Source organism: Asterias amurensis, chromosome 14, assembly GCF_032118995.1.
Source record: "Asterias amurensis chromosome 14, ASM3211899v1".
NCBI lineage: Eukaryota > Metazoa > Echinodermata > Asteroidea > Forcipulatida > Asteriidae > Asterias > Asterias amurensis.
In genome coordinates this window covers 12,174,401-12,195,516 of record NC_092661.1, presented here as the reverse complement: position 1 = coordinate 12,195,516, position 21,116 = coordinate 12,174,401, and the positions used below count along the sequence as shown (strand labels likewise).

At 40.0% G+C, this 21,116-nt stretch overlaps 2 protein-coding genes across 2 annotated transcripts; both read right to left on the bottom strand.

The window, feature by feature from the left end:
- Positions 1-115: 115 nt before the first annotated feature.
- On the bottom strand, positions 116-6,877 carry LOC139946705 (uncharacterized). Its single transcript, XM_071944353.1, has 10 exons — positions 6,727-6,877; positions 6,112-6,342; positions 5,593-5,855; positions 4,861-5,007; positions 3,971-4,194; positions 3,316-3,446; positions 3,055-3,139; positions 1,945-2,119; positions 1,179-1,336; positions 116-532 (listed from the first exon to the last, which is right to left on the bottom strand). The coding sequence occupies exons 2-10, from the start codon at positions 6,275-6,277 to the stop codon at positions 238-240; spliced, it is 1,644 nt and encodes a 547-aa protein (XP_071800454.1). The 5' UTR covers positions 6,278-6,342; positions 6,727-6,877; the 3' UTR covers positions 116-237.
- A 397-nt stretch (positions 6,878-7,274) lies between these two features.
- LOC139946700 (snake venom 5'-nucleotidase-like) lies at positions 7,275-20,243 on the bottom strand. Its single transcript, XM_071944349.1, has 8 exons — positions 19,739-20,243; positions 17,789-18,002; positions 16,407-16,598; positions 15,347-15,550; positions 14,509-14,757; positions 12,009-12,164; positions 9,731-9,931; positions 7,275-9,265 (listed from the first exon to the last, which is right to left on the bottom strand). The coding sequence occupies exons 1-8, from the start codon at positions 20,084-20,086 to the stop codon at positions 9,066-9,068; spliced, it is 1,764 nt and encodes a 587-aa protein (XP_071800450.1). The 5' UTR covers positions 20,087-20,243; the 3' UTR covers positions 7,275-9,065.
- Between the last annotated feature and the right edge of the window lie 873 nt (positions 20,244-21,116).

Sequence of the window (21,116 nt, the reverse complement as noted above, 5' to 3'; positions counted from 1 at the left end):
AAAAAAAAAGGTATGAGGGACCTGTGGAAAAAAGGGGGGTTACTTACATCAGATAATTATAGTGATGAATTTATAAAACAACTTTAAATTTTAAACAACTTTAAAAAAAAAAAAATTATATTTTATGTACAGAATATATACAACATAAGTTCTCAGGCAGGAGTGAAGTGGAGGGTAATGTGAAGTTATTTAACACCAGTTTAACTGCACTGCATATAAATATGAGGCTTGTTGTGTCTATACGACCAGTTTGGCCATGGCTTTCTTGGTTCCTTCTATCTGTAGTTCACTCTCCACCTCGATCACCCTATCGTTGAAATCCTCGCTTTCGCTGGCAAGCATTCCAAGAAGGTTGCTGAGTTTGAGTAGATCAGGGCGCTGGTCGTCCAGGTGGAACTGAAGCGGCTTGAAGCCCTTGGCCTGGAGCTTCTTCACCATCTTCCCTGTGGTGTGTTGCTGCTTGAGGAATGAGATGAAGACCAGCCTGGCTGGGTAGACTTCCTTGTGGTATCTCTCAAAGAGATCGGCAAAACTGGAGGGTGTAACGAAGGGAGGCAATGTCACACACAATTAATTATTGCAAATGTATTGGAGGGAGATGTCACGTACGAACAGTTGTTGACAATGTAATGAAGGGTAGGAGTTGTCAAGCACAAACAGTTATTGCCAACGTAACAAAGGGAGGGAGACGTCACGCATGAAAAGTTGTTGCCAATGTAACAAGGGAGGGAGATTACACGCACATACAGTTATTGCCAATGTTACAAAGGGAGGGAGATGTCACACACAGAGGTTCTTGCCAAACAAAAAGACTTATCAATCTGCCATATTTGGTTGTTTGCAAGAGTTTTGCTGATTACCAGTGCAAATTGTTCATGTACCATATGATGTGGGGGGATTGTGTTGACGTCATCCAGCAGCCATCTTAAAGGTAAACCGATAATGAAACAATGGAAACGCACAGATTTGTCCGGGATTGGCCAATGAACAACCTCCTTTTGACCTCTATTCAAACCACGCCATGCATAAGGTCTATTGTTGACAAAAATAGGACATCAGCCTTCAATGATAATGACACAGCTGTTTGGTTTCCAAACAGTTTAAGAAAAGACAAAATTGACCAAAATCCAAGTAAAATCAAATCATGGGCAAGTACCCGTTTCGAAGATTATACTTACAAGTATCGGTTAAAGTCAATGAAGATTGGATCATTCTCCTCTTCATCTGTGACCATGATGAATGTCTTACAAACTTTCTTCTCTGTGTAGTAGGGCAAGAGACTAGCAGCAGGGGCTGTCCCTCCCACTGCGCTCAAAGTCGTTGCCAAGTGGAGAACCTAGAAGAAAAGGCAGAGATGCCAACATTTACGATTTTGACAAAATTTGTACGACTAATTTAGCCAATTACAATTACAAGATCCTCATGTGTCTTGACTCATGTTTATTTTCATAGTGTGTTTCACTAAAATGTATTTGTTATCCGATTGTGCGAATTGTAGCGCATGAAACGGCGCATACCTAGTAGTAGTGTCAGTGAAAACAACGCGCTCACAGTAAAAATAGCCTGGCATATAACTTGGCGTATTAAGTATACAGACTTGCAACTTTTTAAATGCGAAAAAATGAGGAAATGGACGAGCACACTCAACTTTTGTTAAGTGTTTTTTTAAAATGTTCTATGCCACTGTTTTGAAAAGAACAAGAGGAAATAAGCTGATCAGCTGAAATAAGCTGATCAGCTGAAATAAGCTGATCAGCTGAAAAAATGCCAGCATAAGTATACATAGGCTGGTTTCCTCGATTTACACTTGGACTGTTCGGCAACAACATTACCACAGTGTAGACTTTGTTGTACAAGGTCTATGATTGTTACTGAACAATGACACACCGCACCAGACACAAAACAAAACAAAACTCTTCTCCTGTAACCTTTTGTTGCTCATACCTCTTCAATAGTTCTAGGCATAACTGGTGGGTGGTGGTTGGTCCGATTGAAGAAGCACAACTCGGCCTTAGCGATGGCACAGATGAGACTAGCAATGATGGTACTGGTCTGTACAGCGATGGCCATGGACTGAGAGCGATCTCCGATGACTACCACCGGAGCGTCAATGCTTATCCTGATGAAAGGAGGTACAGAAAGAATGGTTCTCATAATCACCCGAGTAAAAACAGTTGGTATGAATGGCGTCAGGGCTGCAAGCATAAATTGAACCCTTTTACACTATTGCTATCTGAATTAGCCGATACAGATTTATCACGTGAACATGGGTTGCCCTTAAAGCGATGCCCTCAGCAACAGGCGGAGCCAACTAGCCTTAGCCATAACTCAAGGGATTTTTTTTTTAGGGATGCAAAAGCATCTAAAGACTGAATCCCTCAACCTCATTCCCAGGAGTGATCGATCTCGCTGCACCATTTTTTCCCAGCATGCCATGCTCAATCGTAACCAATAACCACTGGAAGTGTAAATCGAAAAATATCCAAATATAAGGGATATTACAATTAGTCCTGTGGTTGATCCGTTCTGTGTTGGGCGTTAGTCGCGCACACACTGGATGCGCTGTGTGTAATAAATGTCATAAACTTGCCTTGGCGTTAAGTGTTGCGTGACAAAAAAAAGTGAATACAGACATCTTTATACGCACGCGTTTCGGCAAATGGAGCTTTTTGGAGACGCACAGCGTTTCAAATTTTGCACATATATGATAGCCAATCAAAGACACAGATCTGATTTTCCCTCCCAGGGGTTAGAGATGTGTCAGAGCTAGCGTGATACGGTGCGCTTCATGGAAGCGAGGTTGTGGTCCCCTGTCCTTATCCGCAGAACAGGTATTGGTTTTACAGCACCAGCGATATATTGAATACAAAACACATGTTTTACAGTACATAGCCACCTTATAATGATGTTTTATGTTTAACATGTGTACGTAAAATTTGCTTGCAAATTGAATACGAGATCAATGGTACATCCATACCCCGTGACCGTCAAAATGGCTCGTGGCCAATCTCTGGCGTAATTCACAAGCATCGAAGTTTGATGTCAGATACTTACTTGATTTCCAAAAGCCTTCTCTCAGCAATAGGGAGCAGCAGATGATAGAATGTAGCAACTACCTTCCTTTCGGACTTCAATTTTTCTGTCAAAGGAAATTTAAAAAAAGGAACAAGTGTTACTCAATTGACCCCATCAAGTGAAGCATTAATAGCGCCCACACCGCGGTCAAAGAAAACATCTAGGTACGCGGGTCCCTCCTGAATTTTTGGTGCTGATCTCATCCAGCTATATCAACAACAAATGAAGAGGTGCACTTACCTTCTCGCATGACCTTGATGGTGAGCAGTCGCTCCATGAGTTTGCCGTAGGGGAGATTGACTGGCTCATCAGCCCTCAACCTCTCTTCGATAACCTTATCTGCAGCAGGGCAGCAAAGATCCTCATAATACCTATACATTCAAATCAAATCAAAGTCATCGTAATGTTTTAATCTGAGCAGTCTCGGACCGATTAAATTGGCTTAAAGGGTTTGGGTACTTTTTGTAAAACACAAAATACAGTCATCCAGTTGTCCACAGATTTACATTAAAACTTACTCGGTATAATCTGTTAGTTCTTTGGTGCACAGATTTGTAAAAAAACAATTAAAAATCAACTGTTTTTCTCTACATTTTTCAATAGCACCCCCTATTGAACATCAAATCAAAAGAGAGCTCAACAATCGCTCTAAACAACCGAATGAGCCTGGGCGGTATATATGGGTGTTGTAGTTTTTAAGTTAAGACCGTAATATCAAAGTCCAATTTCACATGTTTTTGGTGGTCACCAAAGGGTTAAGGGAGAGCAACTTAAAGCATATTTTACTAGTGCAGTCCTCGGTCAAACAGAAAAATCCAAACGGGGTGTTGTAGATCGAGGGTTTAGGATGGTAAGATTTTTAAAGAATAAAGTACATGCAGTTGTCGACTCTCACCAAAGCAATGTGTCCTGCATGGCCTCCCTCCTGCTGATGAGTTCCTTAGACTCCTCATTCAGACTGTCCTTAAATGTCTTGATGTGAGCGTATGGGACGTTGTACAACAGCAATAGACCGTTGACGTTGGTGTGGGTCATTCTACTGCAGTTCTGTACCATTGAATCTATGGGGGCTCGCTTGCCATAGCAGAAAGGCAGGAACCACGGCAAGTTAGCAAAGTCCTGGGAAAGAGGAGAACAGATATCAAAGGATGCTTAAGTTCACCCCCTCCCCCCCAAAAAAAAAACAAAAACAAAAACAAAAAAACGCCCAAAACCCAAAACCCACAACAAACGGGACAGCTCATTCAACAATTTCCTAGTCTGGCCACAAAACACAGATCAGTGAATGAGTGTGTTAACTATAAATTACTTGGGTCAATTTTAAGAGATGAGGAGTTTATTCGTCCTGTGCATGCAGTTAGCAGCACTAACAGTTTGTGCATGATCCATTTAAGTCCACTGTTGCGAAAAGGGTGCGAGTTGTCAGACAAAAAAAGATGTTTTATTCTGGTCCTTTTCTTTTATGGAGCTTTCCCTTAATGAAAGACTTAAAACACTTGCTCAAAATGATTTAAAGAAGAGAGGACACAAATCTTCTGAAGCCCAATGTATGGCTATTTGTGTTCTACTGACTGCAGGAAACAGAAATATGATTTTTTAAAAAAGTTACTATCTGAACATGCGTTCAGATCTGTGAACTGAATTTAAAAAAACATAGCTACCTTTCAGAAAGACATATTGTTCTATTTGGTTACCCTTACATGAGCAACCATTGAATAGCCCTACACACAAGGTTCAAGAATATGCAAACTTCTATCTGGGTTTGACAGAGTTAACTTGCTTTACCTTCTCGGGATTGAAGTGCACAAGGTCAGACAGTTTCTTCCAGGGTTCCTTAGGGAGATGAAGAGCAAAGAACTCAAGATCGACAGTTGAAATACTGGATGCCCACTGTTTGATGCGTCGAGCTACCGAGCCACTCAAAGATCCAAACTAAGCAAAGGAAGTTACAAATTTAAGTAATGTGAAAGAAACTTCAAATCAAATCCTCTGTAACCCTCGTGTTGTGTACAGGACAGACTTCCTCAAAAGTACAATACGTTCTAGACTAGCATTGAGCACGTTTCTTCTATTCACTTTGTTTTACTTGTACAGTTTGCAAAGCTCATGGCTTGTGTAGTATGGCCTAGTCTCTTCCTGCAATCTGTGGAAAGAGCCAGTTGGGCAGGAGAGTGGACCGATAGTAATAGGGTTAATTTACCAAAAGATGTGGTTGGACTTTTGAAGAATTACTACATAAATGCTTCTATTTCAAACACCCTCTCCTTACATTCAACCCGCCCCCCTTCTAAAAACTATTGGTATCTATTCTGGAAAAATTTTCTTTGGCAATTATCGTTTGTAGAAGAGCACAAGTAAACAAATCTTCCTTCAAAAAGTTTGTTAATCAGTGAAAGAGTTGAAGGCATCAGACAGGATAAATACTTCTGAGTTGGGTACAGTGTTGGGTATACATGTCCCAAAGTTGAATTGCCATTGAAATTTTCTAACTTAGGGTGTCGGACTTGAGTGAAGTACCTTTGGTTTATAGATGATGAGATTCTTGATAGCAACCTTAATCTTCGCAACTGCCCTTCTCTGACGACTCTGCCCTTTCTTGGGATTCATCTCCTGCAACTTGAGTTTCTTCTCCCACTCCCTAATCTTCCTACCAGAGTCCAGCATGGTGGCAGCCTTCAAGATTTCAACCAGGCCAAACTCCTTGGAGTTGGCCAGTAAACTGTCTACCAGGTCATGATCGTTGTGAGCCCAGGCTGACGCAAGAGCGTGAGTCTTTGTTGCTGTACAGAAGTATAAAGTGTTAAAGACATTATTTCAAGATTTTCAAATTACTTGGCTTTAATGGCAAAGTTTGCTTGACAGCTAATGATATTTGAAAATCTTTCACCAAAATCTTAACAATTATGTGAAGAGTGTTCAATGTTTGTGGCTTTGTAAAAAAGGCTCTTTATTTTGGTATCATCCTGAAGACAAGATTTCATAAATCCTTGTTTGACGAGAATGATAGTTTAAAAAAATTAATGGCTGAGACTTTACCTAGTGACAGCTCGACTCCACTTCGTCGTAGCACGGTCAGGATGGCTACATACTTGTCTCGATTCTTCCCATGGGCATCATAATGACGCTCAAATGAGCTCTGCCCCATAAAGAGCTTACGCCCTCGTCCCCGCAGCTTTCCTTTTCCTCTTGAGGTGGGAGGCATGGTGTGGATCTGTTCCGTCTAGCTGAAGTACATCTACTTTTTAATTGAAGGTGAAGCTGTTTGAGCTACATGTATTGCAATGAAAAAAATGTATGAAACTTTAATTTGGACGAATCACTATTTATAGTCTTGAGTAAGGTGATCCCTTTACAGCACAGAATTTGGTAGAGTAACTATAGAATACAGGGCCACATGCACTCGTATACAGCCCTAACCCTAACTCTAACCCTAACTAACCCTAACCCTAGAGTGGCCCTTTATTCTATAATACCAATTTGGCCATCAGCCGTGAGGTGCAAGTGAAGCACAAAATCAACCGGTAAAGCTATCATCGACGTTCTCCGATCCGATTTTCAACGGAAAAACCCATTGCATTACATTGCATCTATTTCGTGAAAATAAATTATTACAAAATAACATTAACTCGGCACTTTAACACACAAACTTACCTTTGTTTTCCAAAATGTGTCACCTGTGATGTCTCATGATTGTTGTGTTCTTTAAAAAGTGGCAGTTTGTTGGAGTTTGTTCGTTTTTATAGCAAGTCGAGTCGCGCAGACGACAGACGGACAGACGATGATGCAAGCTTGTGAAAAAATTGTTCTGTTGCGAGAGCCGAATAACAAACAAACGAACATTAAACGGTTTACATACAACCAGCGACATTCATGAAAGATAATAGTTCGTCATTTTGGTGTATTTTTGAAGTTTTTGTAAATTAATCGTACATTTTTTTATACATTTGCAATAGAAACTACAATTTGAATAATTTTGCGATGTTTTGGGGGCACTGTTAGTATTTTATTCAATTTTTTATTATCGTGGATGAATATGCAAGTTGAGATTTGTAAAACCACATTGGAGTAAACAACATTTCTCTTGGTTGTGCAATTATGACAAAACAACGGTGATGAGTTTTTGATGTCCAAAAATAGACATTTTTTTCTTCACGGCATTCGACAAGAAGAAGGTAAGATTTAAATTATCTGATATTTCTTAGTAGTGTGTATGCCATATAGTTGTAAAATTGTGTATGACAATTAAATGAAATAATACTGTTGATAATTTGTCGTTATTTTATTTTTAACTTTTTTTTTTATTCCCTTGCACACTCCTGCCAAGGTAAATTTTCGTAAAGAATAACATTTGACCACTTCTGGTTGTTTCACGTCATTGAAATTGTTACCTTGAATAAATGTCTATAAAATCCTAGTGCCAGCCATCTCCCAGTGATAATTTTCATCTGGAGATAAAACCATAAACTTAAAAAAAATATTTTAAAAATGTAACGAAGTAAGACTTTGCAGAAGTGCGCCCTCATTGATGCACACATTATTCTATGTTGCTTGTATCTGACTGGAGATCGCAGAGAAAAGCGGTGCGGGTCACGGTCGAAGAAAATTACCCTATAAATTTGATAACTATAAAAAAAAACATAAACCTTAAAGGCAGTGGACACTATTGGTAATTACTCAAATTAATTATCAGCATAAAACCTCACTTGGTAACAAGTAATGGGGAGAGGTTAATATAAATATAAAACATTGTGAGAGCCGGCTCCCTCTGAAGTGACTAGTTTTCGAGACGGAAGTAATTTTCCACGAATTTGATTTCGAGACCTCAAGCTTAGAATTTGAGGTCTTGAAATCAAGCATCTGAAAGCACACAACTTCGTGTGACAAGGGTGTTTTTTCTTTCATTATTATCTCGCAACTTCGACGACCGATTGAGCTCAAATTTTCACAGGTTTGTTATTTTATGCATACGTTGAGATACACCAAGTGAGAAGACTGGTCTTTGACAATTACCAATAGTGTCCACTGTCTTTAAATAACCCTTTGGTGCCATTAGAATTACCACCAAATTAATAACATAAAATACACATATGAACCTTAAAGCCATTATACACTTTCGGTAAACAGTATTGTCCAAGGCCCACACTTCGTGTATCACAACTTATATATAAAATAACAAACCTGTGATAATTTAGGCTCAATCGGTCATCGGAGTCGGGAGAAAATAACGGGAAAACCCACCCTTGTTTCCGCAGTTTCGCTGTGTGATGACACGTGTTTACTATAAATCCGTAATTCTCGATGTCGAGACTTGTTAATTGTTTTTATTAATGTTTTCTCAAAAAGTAAAGCATTTCATGGAATAATATTTCAAGAGAAGTCTTTTACCATTACCTTCTGTAAACCCTGTAAGTTATTTGTAAATCTGTGAACTTTTATTTTGTTTTATGTTCCGAAAGTGTATAATAGCTTTAAAGTAACCCCTTTAAAGTGCCATTAAACTAACCATAGTATTTTATATTATAAAATACACATCAACCTTAAATTAACCTTTAAAGGCAGTGGACACTATTGGTAATTGTCAAAGACTAGCCTTCACAGTTGGTGTATCTCAACATATGCAAAAATTACAAACCTGTGAAAATTTGAGCTCAATCGGTCATCAAAGTTGCGAGATAATAATGAAAGAAGAAAACACCCTTGTCACACAAAATTGTGTGCGTTTAGATGGTTGATTTCGAGACATCAAGTTCTAAACTTGAGGTCTCGAAATCAAATTCGTGGAAAATTACTTCTTTCTCCAAAACTATAGCACTTCAGAGGGAGCTGTTTCTCACAATGTTTTATACCACCAGCCTCTCCCCATTACTTGTCACCAAGAAAGGTTTATGCTAATAATTATTTTGAGTAATTACCAATAGTGTCCACTACCTTTAAAGAAGTATGAAATTGTGCCCTTACGGACTTACTGCACACGACCGTGAGAGTCTAAATTAAATGCGCGAGAAAGCGTGAAGTACTAGAGAGAGCAGACCCGAAAGCACTATTAAACGATGACTTTTATTGGATGATCCCGCATTGCATTCATTTACGTCATCTTTTGGTTCAAGGAATGTAATTCGTCGCTCGAGACCAACCGTCATTGGTGTCAAGAGCTGCAGATATTCGGTTACCACATCAATGTCAAGGTTACCTAAAATAAAGAATAAAAAAAAGAAAAACTGACACCCAATATAAACTAAATGTGAATAGGACTTGAACCAAAAATACGGCTGTGCCTGAAGCTAATTGATTTGTTTATCCATTTATTCCTCCATGGTTTATCTCACTAAAAAAAAAAACTTAGACTTGACTCAAGTCCAATCCTTTATGTTTTCAGTCCCATCGCCTACATCAGAAAACTCATGTGCCGCACCGCAATAGGAACCTCTCACACGGGACTTGAATCAAGTCTACAACAGACCTTCTTGGTGAGTTGTGCACACGGCCTTGTAGCAATCATTGAAAATGTGCTGATTCAACTCAGGGTGTTCAAATTACCTCGTTGATGTGGGGTAAACTTGAGCTCATTGTTATCACTCTCAAAAAATAATATGTTCGTTATTTTGTTTTCTTTTTCGCTGGGGGGGGGGGGGGGGTATTATTAACTTGCTCCTACCAAAATCATGCGTAATGGTGTTATTCTGTATCATCGTGTAGCCATCGCCACCGTCGACAAGGTATGAGCTGAGGATGACTTTGTATTCCGCTTCGGGGTCCAAGGGTTGGAACTCTGGTACTTCGCACTCCGTACATCGCACTTCAGCTGAGACCACTCGGTTACCACGTGTCCTTGATAGGTCAAAGGTCACCAACATGCCTATTACACATGAAATGAAATGAAATACACAGTTTAGACTGGTCCCATGTCCGTACTCAGCAACGGGATAAGGACAGGTCAGGCGGGTGTAACATGTACGTCGGATTTAACTGCGAATCTCCAGAACCATGAAAGTCATGTGGAATTATGCAAAATCAAATTTAGATGATTTATGTATGTTGGATCAAAAGCAGTCTCTGGCATAACGTAAATTTACGAGCCTTGAAGTGTGGATGGCAGATGTTCAGGCTCGTACACAGTTAAATCAATTAAAATTGATATCAAATTCTCGCGGACGTCATCCCCACAAAATGTGCTAATTAATTCTTGCGCCATTTTATGTGTCATATTCTCCGAATAACACGCCATGATGTATTTCAGGGGACGCATATTAATTGTATGCGTTATTGACATGCATTTGTATGTGACGTCAGCGCCACGAGCCAATGCATTATAATTAAGCACAATGCAAGGCAAGAACGAACATTAATTGTGGACACTTTTTTATTTAAATACAAAATGCAGTACGTTTGTGTGTCACATTAATTGTACAATTCTTTATACACCGTCAACAATAATATTTTCGTATTTTGATAAATCATCATTTTTTTGTGATGGTTTGTTTAGAGTAATTCCCGATCCTTCCCCTAACCGCAGGTTAACGTTTGATTGCACGGTATGTCCTTTTAAAGGCAGTGGACACTATTGGTAATCACTCAAAATAATTATTAGCATAAAACCTTTCTTGGTGACCAGTAATGGGGAGAGGTTTATGGTATAAAACATTGTGAGAAATGGCTCCTTCTGAAGTGCCATAGTTTTCGAGAGAGAAGTAATTTTCCACGAATTTGATTTCGAGACCGGTCAAAGTTAAAACTTGAGGTCTCGAAATCAATCAATCTAAACGCACAAAACTTCGTGTGACCAGAGTATTTTTTCTTTCGTTATTATCTCGGAAGTTCGATTGAGCTAAAATTTTCACAGGTTTGTTATTGTATGCATATGTTGAGATACAACAAGTGAGAAGACTGGTCTTTGACAATTACCAATAGTGTACACTGCCTTTAAAGAAACACGTTGCCTTGGATCGGTCGAGTTGGTCTATAAAAAACACTTGTAACCGTTTGTTATAAAATGCATATGTTGTAAAAGTAGAATACAATTATCCATACAAACATGCACCGAAATTGCACGGTTGTCCTTTTACATCGTCGACAAACACGGTCGGCCATTTATGGGAGTCAAATTGTTGACTCCCATAAATGGCTGACCGTGTTAGTTTGCAAAGTAAAAGAAAAACGACGCAATTTTGAGGCAATAGTGTGTGGATCATTGTATTCTACTTTGAAAACATCTGTCTAACCATCTGCATTTTATACAAAATGGTTACAAAATGCTTTTTATAGACCAACTCGTCCGATCCAATGCAAACGTGTTCCTTTAAGACTACAATGCCACACGTATAGCTCGTTTTGTTCTGCTAGAAACATAGTGTATTTTTATAGTGATATCATCCCTAGCCCGTGACCTTTTCATTTGAGCAAACCAACTGTCTAAAAACTGACTCTGTTGGTGCAAAAGACCACCACATGTTTTATCTCAAGGGTCGCGCCTATTGCCCCCGTCTGCGTGTTTTTTTTTTCAATTCAAGGATTCATGCACCGTTTGTAGTTTTTGCTGCATGTATTTATTTTCTCTGAGGGTTGCTCCGTTTGCCCTTCTGCCCTTCTGAGACGATTCGCTTATGGGTCGGTCTAGTGTTTTATCATCTGTTTCTAAATACTATTGATTCAGCATCTGGATGTATGTAATTTTTATGAGATCGGGATCCGTTATGACCCTTGGTTCGAAGTACACGAACCCTGGACCTGGGTGTTTTAAAGGCAGGGACACTATTGGTAAATACTTAAAATAATTGATAGCATAAAAACTTACTCTACAAGCATTGGAGAGCTGCTGATGGTCAAGAGAAAGGAATAAACGTTTGATTGAATTGTTTCATTGAATTGAATTGATTAGAGAAGATCAAACAGATTGCATTGGCACACAACGCCCTTTTATTAGAAGGTTAACTTACCTGAATGTTGTAGGAATTCTCCAGTTTTTCCCACTATAGAGTACTCAGCAACAGAATGCTCCAAGGCTTCAAGTATGTGCTTCCCTTTAAGTGTGATCTGGTCGGCTGTGTTACCAAACGGCAGAATACTCGTGATATCACCGACTGTTATATCACCTGCGAGCAATTCGTACATCCATAATACCATTTCAACATCTTTCAATAACCATGATCATTTTTTTATGTTAAATATTATCAACTTCAACCAACGAAATCAAATGATAGGGCCTATTGATAGTTTCTAATTATTTTTTTTAAAGAAAAACACAAATCAATTTTATTATCGGAAAGAAGTTTTAAGCCATGGTAAAACTTCATTTGGATGCGAGCTGACTTGAGTAAGAGTTCACCTTGGTAATAACAATTCTCATATAGCGCATTTCACAATAACCGTATCGCGCTTTCATTAGTGCCCATATAGGGCTAATAACATCCCCTTTTTAATGTTTCTCAGCTCCCTTGGGGAGTATACAACCTGGGCACAGTTTATATCGCTCCAAAGGCTTTTTCATTCACAATATCAACCTCTATACCCTCGCAGGTACCCATTTATACTCCTGGGTGAAGAGAGGCAATTATAGCAAAGTATCTTGCTCAAGGTCACGACCGGGATTCGATTCCACACTCTGGTGACTTAGCACCAGAACTTGAATTCGATGCTGTTACGAGTTGGCTTTGGTACAGGTTGACCCGGTACTAGTTGACTGGCGTACGAGTTGACTAGGGTACCATATGATCCAAAGTCCTCCCAACAGGTCAACTCGAACCCTAGTCAACTTGTGCCCAAGTCATCTCGTACCGTCTAACGTACGTTGTAATGCTGTGAATTTCCCCGTTTGCATGACGATCTCAAAGGGTGTATCCCACTAAATAAACTCTCATAGCATCAGTGCAAAATGTTATTCAACAATACACAAAAATACTCGAAAAATACAGTACGTCACAAAAAGCACAGCAATTACCAAGTTTTATCTTGTTTTTCATTGGAGCAAGTTTCAGAACTGTAGGGATTTGTATGGTTGCCCTGAAGGGACACAGCCAGTCGTGAATATTTTCGCGACGTCGTATATTTATTCACGACAAGTCGCGAATATTTTCGCGACGTCGCGAATATTTTCACGACTAGTCGCGAATATTTTCGCGACGTCGTATATTTATTCACGACAAGTCGCGAATATTTTCGCGACGTCGCGAATATTTTCACGACTAGTCGCAAATATTTTCGCGACTAGTTGCAAATATTTTTTACGACGTCGTGAATAATTCTGCGACAGTCGTGAATAAATTCGCGACTAGTCGTAAATATTTTTTCAGTAGCTTGAGTGTGTAATTCTTACACGGCACGCGTAGAGAGCCAAGCTATGAAGATTGTAGCCACTCAGCTATGTGTATGGGGCCCATGTTTTATCCAGTAGAATTGTTATCGAAGTTCGAAAAAACAGTGTCTGACTTTCATCAATATTTCGGGGGTTTTCAAGGTTGAATTACTCCAAACCCAAATAATTCTGAATGCCAAAGGATTAATCTTTCAGTTAAACTTGGTGGGGGATTACGTGATGCGTTGCACCCTGCCGTGACGGAACGAACTCGCGTTTCAAGTTGGAAATAACAACGCAAATTGCTCTAACATTTCAGGTAAAACTTGTCAAATTTATTTGCTGAAATTGTCAACACATTATAATTAAACTTATCATTGGGTTGTTGTAAAATTTACCTCGGGTGACATATAACGTTATGTTTTATCTGAAGAGTGAAAGTGCCAACGTTTATTGCCTAGCATAGGATAGCCTACTCCTACTAAAGTACTAGTAAAACTATAACGTCAGGCCTCGTAGGCCTACCGTAAGGGCCATACGTCAACGTTAGTTTTGTTTAAATAACCCACCATAGATTTGCAAGAGTCGGAATTCTCCTCCGGATCCATCATCGTACGGGACAGCTTTCAGCTTAGTCTTACTAAGCCGTCAACGTGAATACAGTAGTTACACACTCAAGCTACTGAAAAAATATTCGCGACTAGTCGCAGAAATATTCACGACGTCATGAAAATGTTCGCGACTAGTCGTGAAAAAATTCGCGACTAGTCGTAAAAAAATTCGCGACTTGTCGTGAAAAAATTCGCGACTAGTCGTGAAAAAATTCGCGACTTGTCGTGAATAAATTCACGACGTCGCAAAAATATTCAAGACGTCGCAAAAATATTCACGACTGGCTGTGTCCCGTCAGGGCCACCATAGATTTGACACAAAATACTCAGATGAGAAATAATATTATTTACTCACAAGGTGCCAATTTCGATCGTCTGAATAAATTCATCTTCATCTCTCACTTGTTTGATTGACTAAAGTATCATACCGATGACCATTTCATTGAATAAATTCATCTTCATCTCTCACTTGTTTAATTGACTAAAGTATCATACCAATGACCATTTCATTGCCTCATGTTGAGCAATACCTACCAACAGGCAGCTGACTCCTGATACCTCCGGAGTTGAACAGAGCGATGTGGGCATCGTTCAGCCGGACTCCATCCACCAGGTCCCGGATGCCATGTCTGAGGTAAGCGTCTGATAAGAGGTTGCCCAGGTTGCACTCCATCAGCCTACAGCTCGTGCCGTCCAAGAAGACATTGGTTGATGCGATGTAAACGTTGGAATAGTTACGAATCGACTCTCCCCAGGCTTCGATTTCCTCCAGAACGGCCGCATCTATAGTGAACAGTGGAAACCTAATTCATTTGTGTAGTCATTTTTTATAAAGTTATAAAGTTATGGCGGTAAAAGGGTTGCGTATAGACTTGTGGACACGTCGCGGTGACAGCGTTCCAAATCTTCCCGGGATTCTCGCGAGACTGTTGCCCCGCGAGACTACTGCTCTCACGGCTACGGTCCAAATGGGGAGTAGACGTCGTCAAGCAGCAGTTCGCGCGACAGCAGTGATCTCGCGAGAGCACTGCCACAACTCGGCTGTCTCACCGCGGCAGAATATTAACAACTTGTCCACAAGTCTAGGTTGCGTAAGGATTTCGAGTCTGATGATCACAGGTCCATAATGTCAAATATTTGGATCCAGCTAGGATTTTTTTATATGCTGATTTCAAAACAGTTAGGAACCATTTTTGTTATGTCACCTTCAGCCGCTCTTTTTGATTTCAAAATGGACGTCATTATATGTTGGCCTTTTGTAACTAGGAGCAATGTAGAATAGTAAAAATGGTGGAAATGCCCGTGAATATGTTACATGTGACTCCATTAAAGATGGGCACCCAATCAGGGAACACCAACTTTAGACTTTTACCTTCTTCTATGTCTTTGTCCATGAAAATTGGGTTTCCTCCCCAGCCAATGACATTGCCTTCATCGTCAAACGTCACGTCCAGGCGCCCGAGATACTGTCCACGTTTGTAATCTTGCACAACAAGTACATTGGCGGTTTGATCGGCGTCAGGATGCACGACTGTTGGATAGACACCACTTGGTATCTCGGCCCCTGGTGGGTCCCCTGTAGTCAGATAAACCCAAACATGTACCAGTAAAGTTTTGAAGTTTTGCATGCATGGTGTATTAATAATATAAAGTCGATATTCACCAGGAGTTATTAACTCCCGGCTGGTGAAATGTGGAAATTCCTTTCCCCCTCGTTTCGTTCGAAGCAGTTTTTGAAAAATACTGACAATTCCAAGTGATTGATTCGAAGATCGCTGTGTCTGATTTCACTTTACTAAGTGAATGAACTTGCAGGCAGAAACCTTCGATATTTCTCATTAACAAACTAGTTCTCGGGTTATTATAACTGTTAGAATTAGCGCTTTCGTGGATCGAAGGGAGACATCTCTAACCTCACAATACCACGGAGTGAGTTTATGTTTACTCCTTTTTTTCAAAAAAAAAATGAAATTACTACTTAATGCATAATCAATATAACTTTATAGTTCAATAGTTACATTACTTTAATATTATGAGTTAATTAAATGACGGCTCGCTTTTTGGTATTATTGTCGGTACACCTACATGTGTTCATCTGTCCATTGTCTTTGTCTGTGAGTCTTATATATGAAGTGTTAGTCTGTCAATAGGTTAGTGTACAAAAAGCCAAGGCTTCACCCAATCCTATGTTTGCCCACCTGAATTGTTAATAATGTTCGCTACTCTTTATAAGTTTCACTGTTAATATTATGAAACACCAATTATGTATTTTACCATGTGAGGGCAATACCGAAATAAATGTTTTATTAAAATGAATTAAAATGAATTGAATATTGGTCTCAATGTTTCGACTAGCTTGCTCTAGTCATCGTCAGGAGACTGAAGAGTGTGAGAAAAACTGGCTTATTTAAGTCAAACATCTATTTTCTTACCAGTGTACAGGAAGGTGTTTGAATGGCCCCCGACCACGACATCAAGACCACGAACTTCCCGGGCGATCTTCAGATCTACCTCAAAGCCAGAGTGACCCAAAGCAATTATCTTATTGACGCCCTCTACCGCCATGAGTCGGTCAACCTCTGCTTGGATGGAGGATACCTCATCCATGAACACCAAAGACCCAACTGTTTGAAAGTATCGGTAAGAATTACACTCAATTTCGTGCTTAACCAGCCTGCAAAGCTCCACCTTTGTTAGATTTACAGGAATGCTATGATGTGCCGCTGCAGCCACTAGACCGTTGGGAAACATTGTATAACTCGTTTGTAATGTGATTTCATTATCTTTATGTTGAAGAGACTGTTCACACTGAAAGTGTTTTCTAAGTGGAGATTCCAGTCCGTGAGTCATACTGTATAAAGGTTCATAGATCATGTCAATCAGGCCTGTCTGCCGATGGTAGAACTTAAAGGGTTACATCTGTGCTACAAATTTAACGAGTAATAAACTAATAAGTGTTTTCGGTCTACTAGCTGCATGCAGACCGGTTGGAACAATTTGCTTCTCTACGCCTAGGTGTATAAATGCCGTTCTGCGAGAGTCTAACCTACATATACTTTCGGTAAATACAAAGCGTTTATCATAGCTTTTTAGTAAAAATAATAATTGATATTAATACACTGACTGGAAACCGATCATTGCATAAAACAAGCAAAACAATACTCATAAACAGTTGTCCATGGCTTGGTTTCAATAAACCTACCATTTTGTTTGTGTTTTCACTGCCAATTAAAGGGACACGTTGCCGTGGATCGGACGAGTTTGTCTAGCGTTTTTTATAAAATGCATATGGTTGGAAATATGTTTTAAAAGTAGATTACAATGATCCACACAAATTTGCCTCGAAATTGCGTGGCTTTCGTTGTACTGTGCGAACTAACACGGTCGGCCACTTATGGGAGTCGAAAATTTGACTTCCATAAATGGCCGACCGTCGTGTTTAGTCGACGAGGTAAAAGGAAAACCGTGCAATTTAGAGACACGTTTGTGTGGATCGTTGTATTCTACTTTTACAACATCTTTCTACCCATGCATTTTATAACAAACGGCTACAAACGCTTTTCAAGGACCAACACGACCGATCCAACGCAACGTGTTCCTTTATAACACTTGTGCATATTCTGGACAAGGTAATTGTGGTGACAACAAAAGTTGACCGTGACATCAAACACAAATTGACCCTTTTGTGCTGGTGGTAGAGTGAGTTTCAAACCAATAATATATAAAGGGTTTTTCCGTTAAAAGTTAAAATGCATGAATATAAAGTGGACTTTGAAGTGGTCTATTCGTTCGAATGTTATAATGCCCATCTCACCAGTAGTAGACAGCTCGCGTATTCTAGATAAAGTGTACCCGACGATTCCAATCTTTTCCCCGCCGACCACCAGCACCGTGCTCCTGGTGAACAGTCCGTCTATTGCCGGTTCGGTGCTGGCGTCCATGTTGGCGCAAACCACCTGGGCGTCTAGGTCGTTGAGAAACGTTGTCAGCCCTTCGGGTCCGTTGTCGAACTCGTGGTTTCCGAAGGCCTGTGAGGATTGAGTAAATTAGGGTATTTCTTATTTGTATTCACCGTCACGGTTGCTCATTATGTGTGGGTGTCTTCATCACGAGGACAACGCGAACCTAAAACCATTTCCTGCAATTTGGGCGAGTCAAATGGGCCATTTGCAACAGTCGATGTTTAAGAGAAGAGGTTGATTTCACAAAGAGCCAAAATGTCATCCATTATATACACTCAAGTTTTGGCACTCATCCAGTCCTGCAACAGATTTGTCCATGCACTACATCTTTTCGAGCACTTTAGCCCAGTGCATGCTTCCCTCCCGCCCCACAGTTTAGACTGTTTTGAGAGGAATACAAATTTAAACCATCATTCGCCGCTTAATGTTCCTATCTTTATCAGGATGGTTTTTACAGCTTCGTTTGGTCGGACCTTTCATAAAAAGAATGTGTATCTCAACATGTACATGAAATAACAACCCTGTGAACATTTGAGCTCGATTGGTCGTCGGAGTTGCCAGATAACTATGAAAGAAAAAACACCCTTGTCACACAAAGTTGTGTACTTTCAGATGCTTGATTTCGAGACCTCAAGTTCTAAACTTGAGTTCTCGGAATCAAACTCGTGGAAAATTACTTCGTTCCCGAAAACTACACCACTTCAGAAGCAGCCGTTTCTCACAATGTTTTATATTATCAACCCTCTTCCTACTAGTTACAAATTAAGGTTTTATGTTCATGATTACCTTGAGTAATTACCAATAGTGTACACTGCCTTTGATAGTGCTAAATACTTTTTGGACCAGACTCAACAGATTCAACCAACGGAGGTCAACCGCACTGACACTTTAAAGGAACACGTTGCCTTGGATCGGTCGAGTTGGTCTTTGAAAAGCGTTTGTTATAAAATGTATATAGGTAGAAAGATGCTGTAAAAGTAGAATACAATGATCCACACAAACATGCCTCGAAATTGTACGGTTTTCCTTTTACCTCGTCGACTAACACAGTCGGCCATTTATGGGAGTCAAATTTTTGACTCCCATAAATGGCCGACCGTGTTAGTTCGCACAGTAAAAAAAAAAACACGCAATTTCGAGGCAAACTTGTGTGGATCATTGTATTCTACTTTTAAAACATCTTTCCAACCATATGCTTTTTATAACAAACGGTTAAAAACGCCTTTTTATAGACCAACTCGTCCGATCCAAGGCAACGTGTTCCTTTAATATGAAGTCATGGTTTGGTGTGAAGTACTCTCTAATGGCCCGACAGTTGTTTGCTGTTTTCCCTCAGCAAGTAGACGCTGAATGTGTTCAGTCAGCTTAAAATGATCTCCTGAATAACATTATTATCCATTTCTCTCATAAAAAAAATAATAATAAAATCCTTGGTGACGTACAATGGACATTAAATTTTGTTCCGTGCGCGGTCGGAATTTTGTATACAAACTGCAAGCCTTTCACAAGAAGTAATTATTGATGGAGTTTCATGTAACGGCACCTAATCAATACACCACCTCTGCCACTCTCAATCTTTTACGAACGCGAGGTCCACCCGACGTGAAAACGATGGTCTCTGCATGATCTCTTTTCATAAAGCAAGGAGTGTTTAATGTAATGTCAATAGACATAAGACACAAAGAGCAGGCCCGTAACCAGAGGGGGTGGACACCCCGCCCACAAAACAAACACTAGTATTTAAAGAAAAAATATATATATATATATTAAAAAAATAACGTAAAATGTATACAAATACAAACCATGACTTCATAACCGATGACATTCATGAAATGTGAGGTCGCTTGCCCCTTGTAGAAGCTGAACCACGGTGTCCCCTGGAACTGATCACCGGCATCCAGCAGCACCGCGTTGTCCACCTCGGAGCGTATTTGCCGGACCTTGGTGACCCTCCTGGCCACCCCGCCGAAGCACTGCCCGTTCGCTGACTCGTCATCGTCGCACCGAGTGCTGTACTTGTCGAACTGTTCGAAGTGAGCGTGGACATCGTTAGTGTGTAAAATGGTCAGATCATAGGCTGATGTCAGACACACGATTGGTGCCAGAGACAAGATCAAACTCAGCACTGACAGTCGAATTTTTTGCCCCATTTTGTGTTGTGTTGTATACTAAAACGACGCAACTTTAACAGGTGCTTGTGCAGCTTGGCACGCAGGGTGGTAAAGGACAGCTACGATTCTGTGCCTAATTTATGAACTCACCCGGCAGGTGGAGTTCCAGTGAAAGAAAGTAATACTAAAAGTCATGTTCACGTTAAGGTAGGTTTGGGTTTGTTTCGATTGATGCACTTTGTTCTAACAGAGGGCGCCTTCCATGTTTCATAGACCTTATCGCAAATACATCGGTACGTGCTTTTGTTTGGCATGGAGTGAGGTGCATGCTGGTCTAGTTAGCGATCAAGTTTGACTGCTATCTAGACCAGCATGCACCTCATTCAACAGTTGGTTAGCGCTTGCACAATGGATATTTACCAAAATGTCTATAGTAAACTTGAGTTTGGTCCATGGCTATATATACGACAGGCACACAAATACTTCTGATTGAACTAGTTTCAAAATAGGGAGAGTTCCAAAGTTTCACACGTGCCGCACATGTCAGTGCACCGCATCAGTGTGTACAGCCATAGAGAAAGGACCCACAACAGAGATCGTACGACGCAAACAAGTCATAAATTTTACCCCATGGTATTGGCCGTACAGTTAAAACTGTTTTTTGTTTTTTTTCTAGCAGAAACATGTAGGTAACCAATAATTTTCTACGAAATATCGTGTAGTTGTAATTTAGTATGATTATCAAGGGAATAAAAGGGTAGCGACGAGTTCTTTAACGGCCGTTTAAAACCGGCAACGACCCTGCAAATTTTTAAACGGACGTTTAGGAACGAGACACTACTCTTTTATTCCCATTCATATGCCCTTTTGTTAAAAAAAAAACGTTAAAAAAAAATAATAATAATTATAGACACTTTGACAATTGAAAATTCGAGGTTTGAAATATTTTTTTCAAATTCTTTGTGAAGAATCTGTTTGATGCGCGTGGACTGTGTGTACGCGCGCGCGCGCTTATAAATAGATTACGCGCTGTTACTAATAGCTATGTTGCGTTCCGCGTGCTAATCTT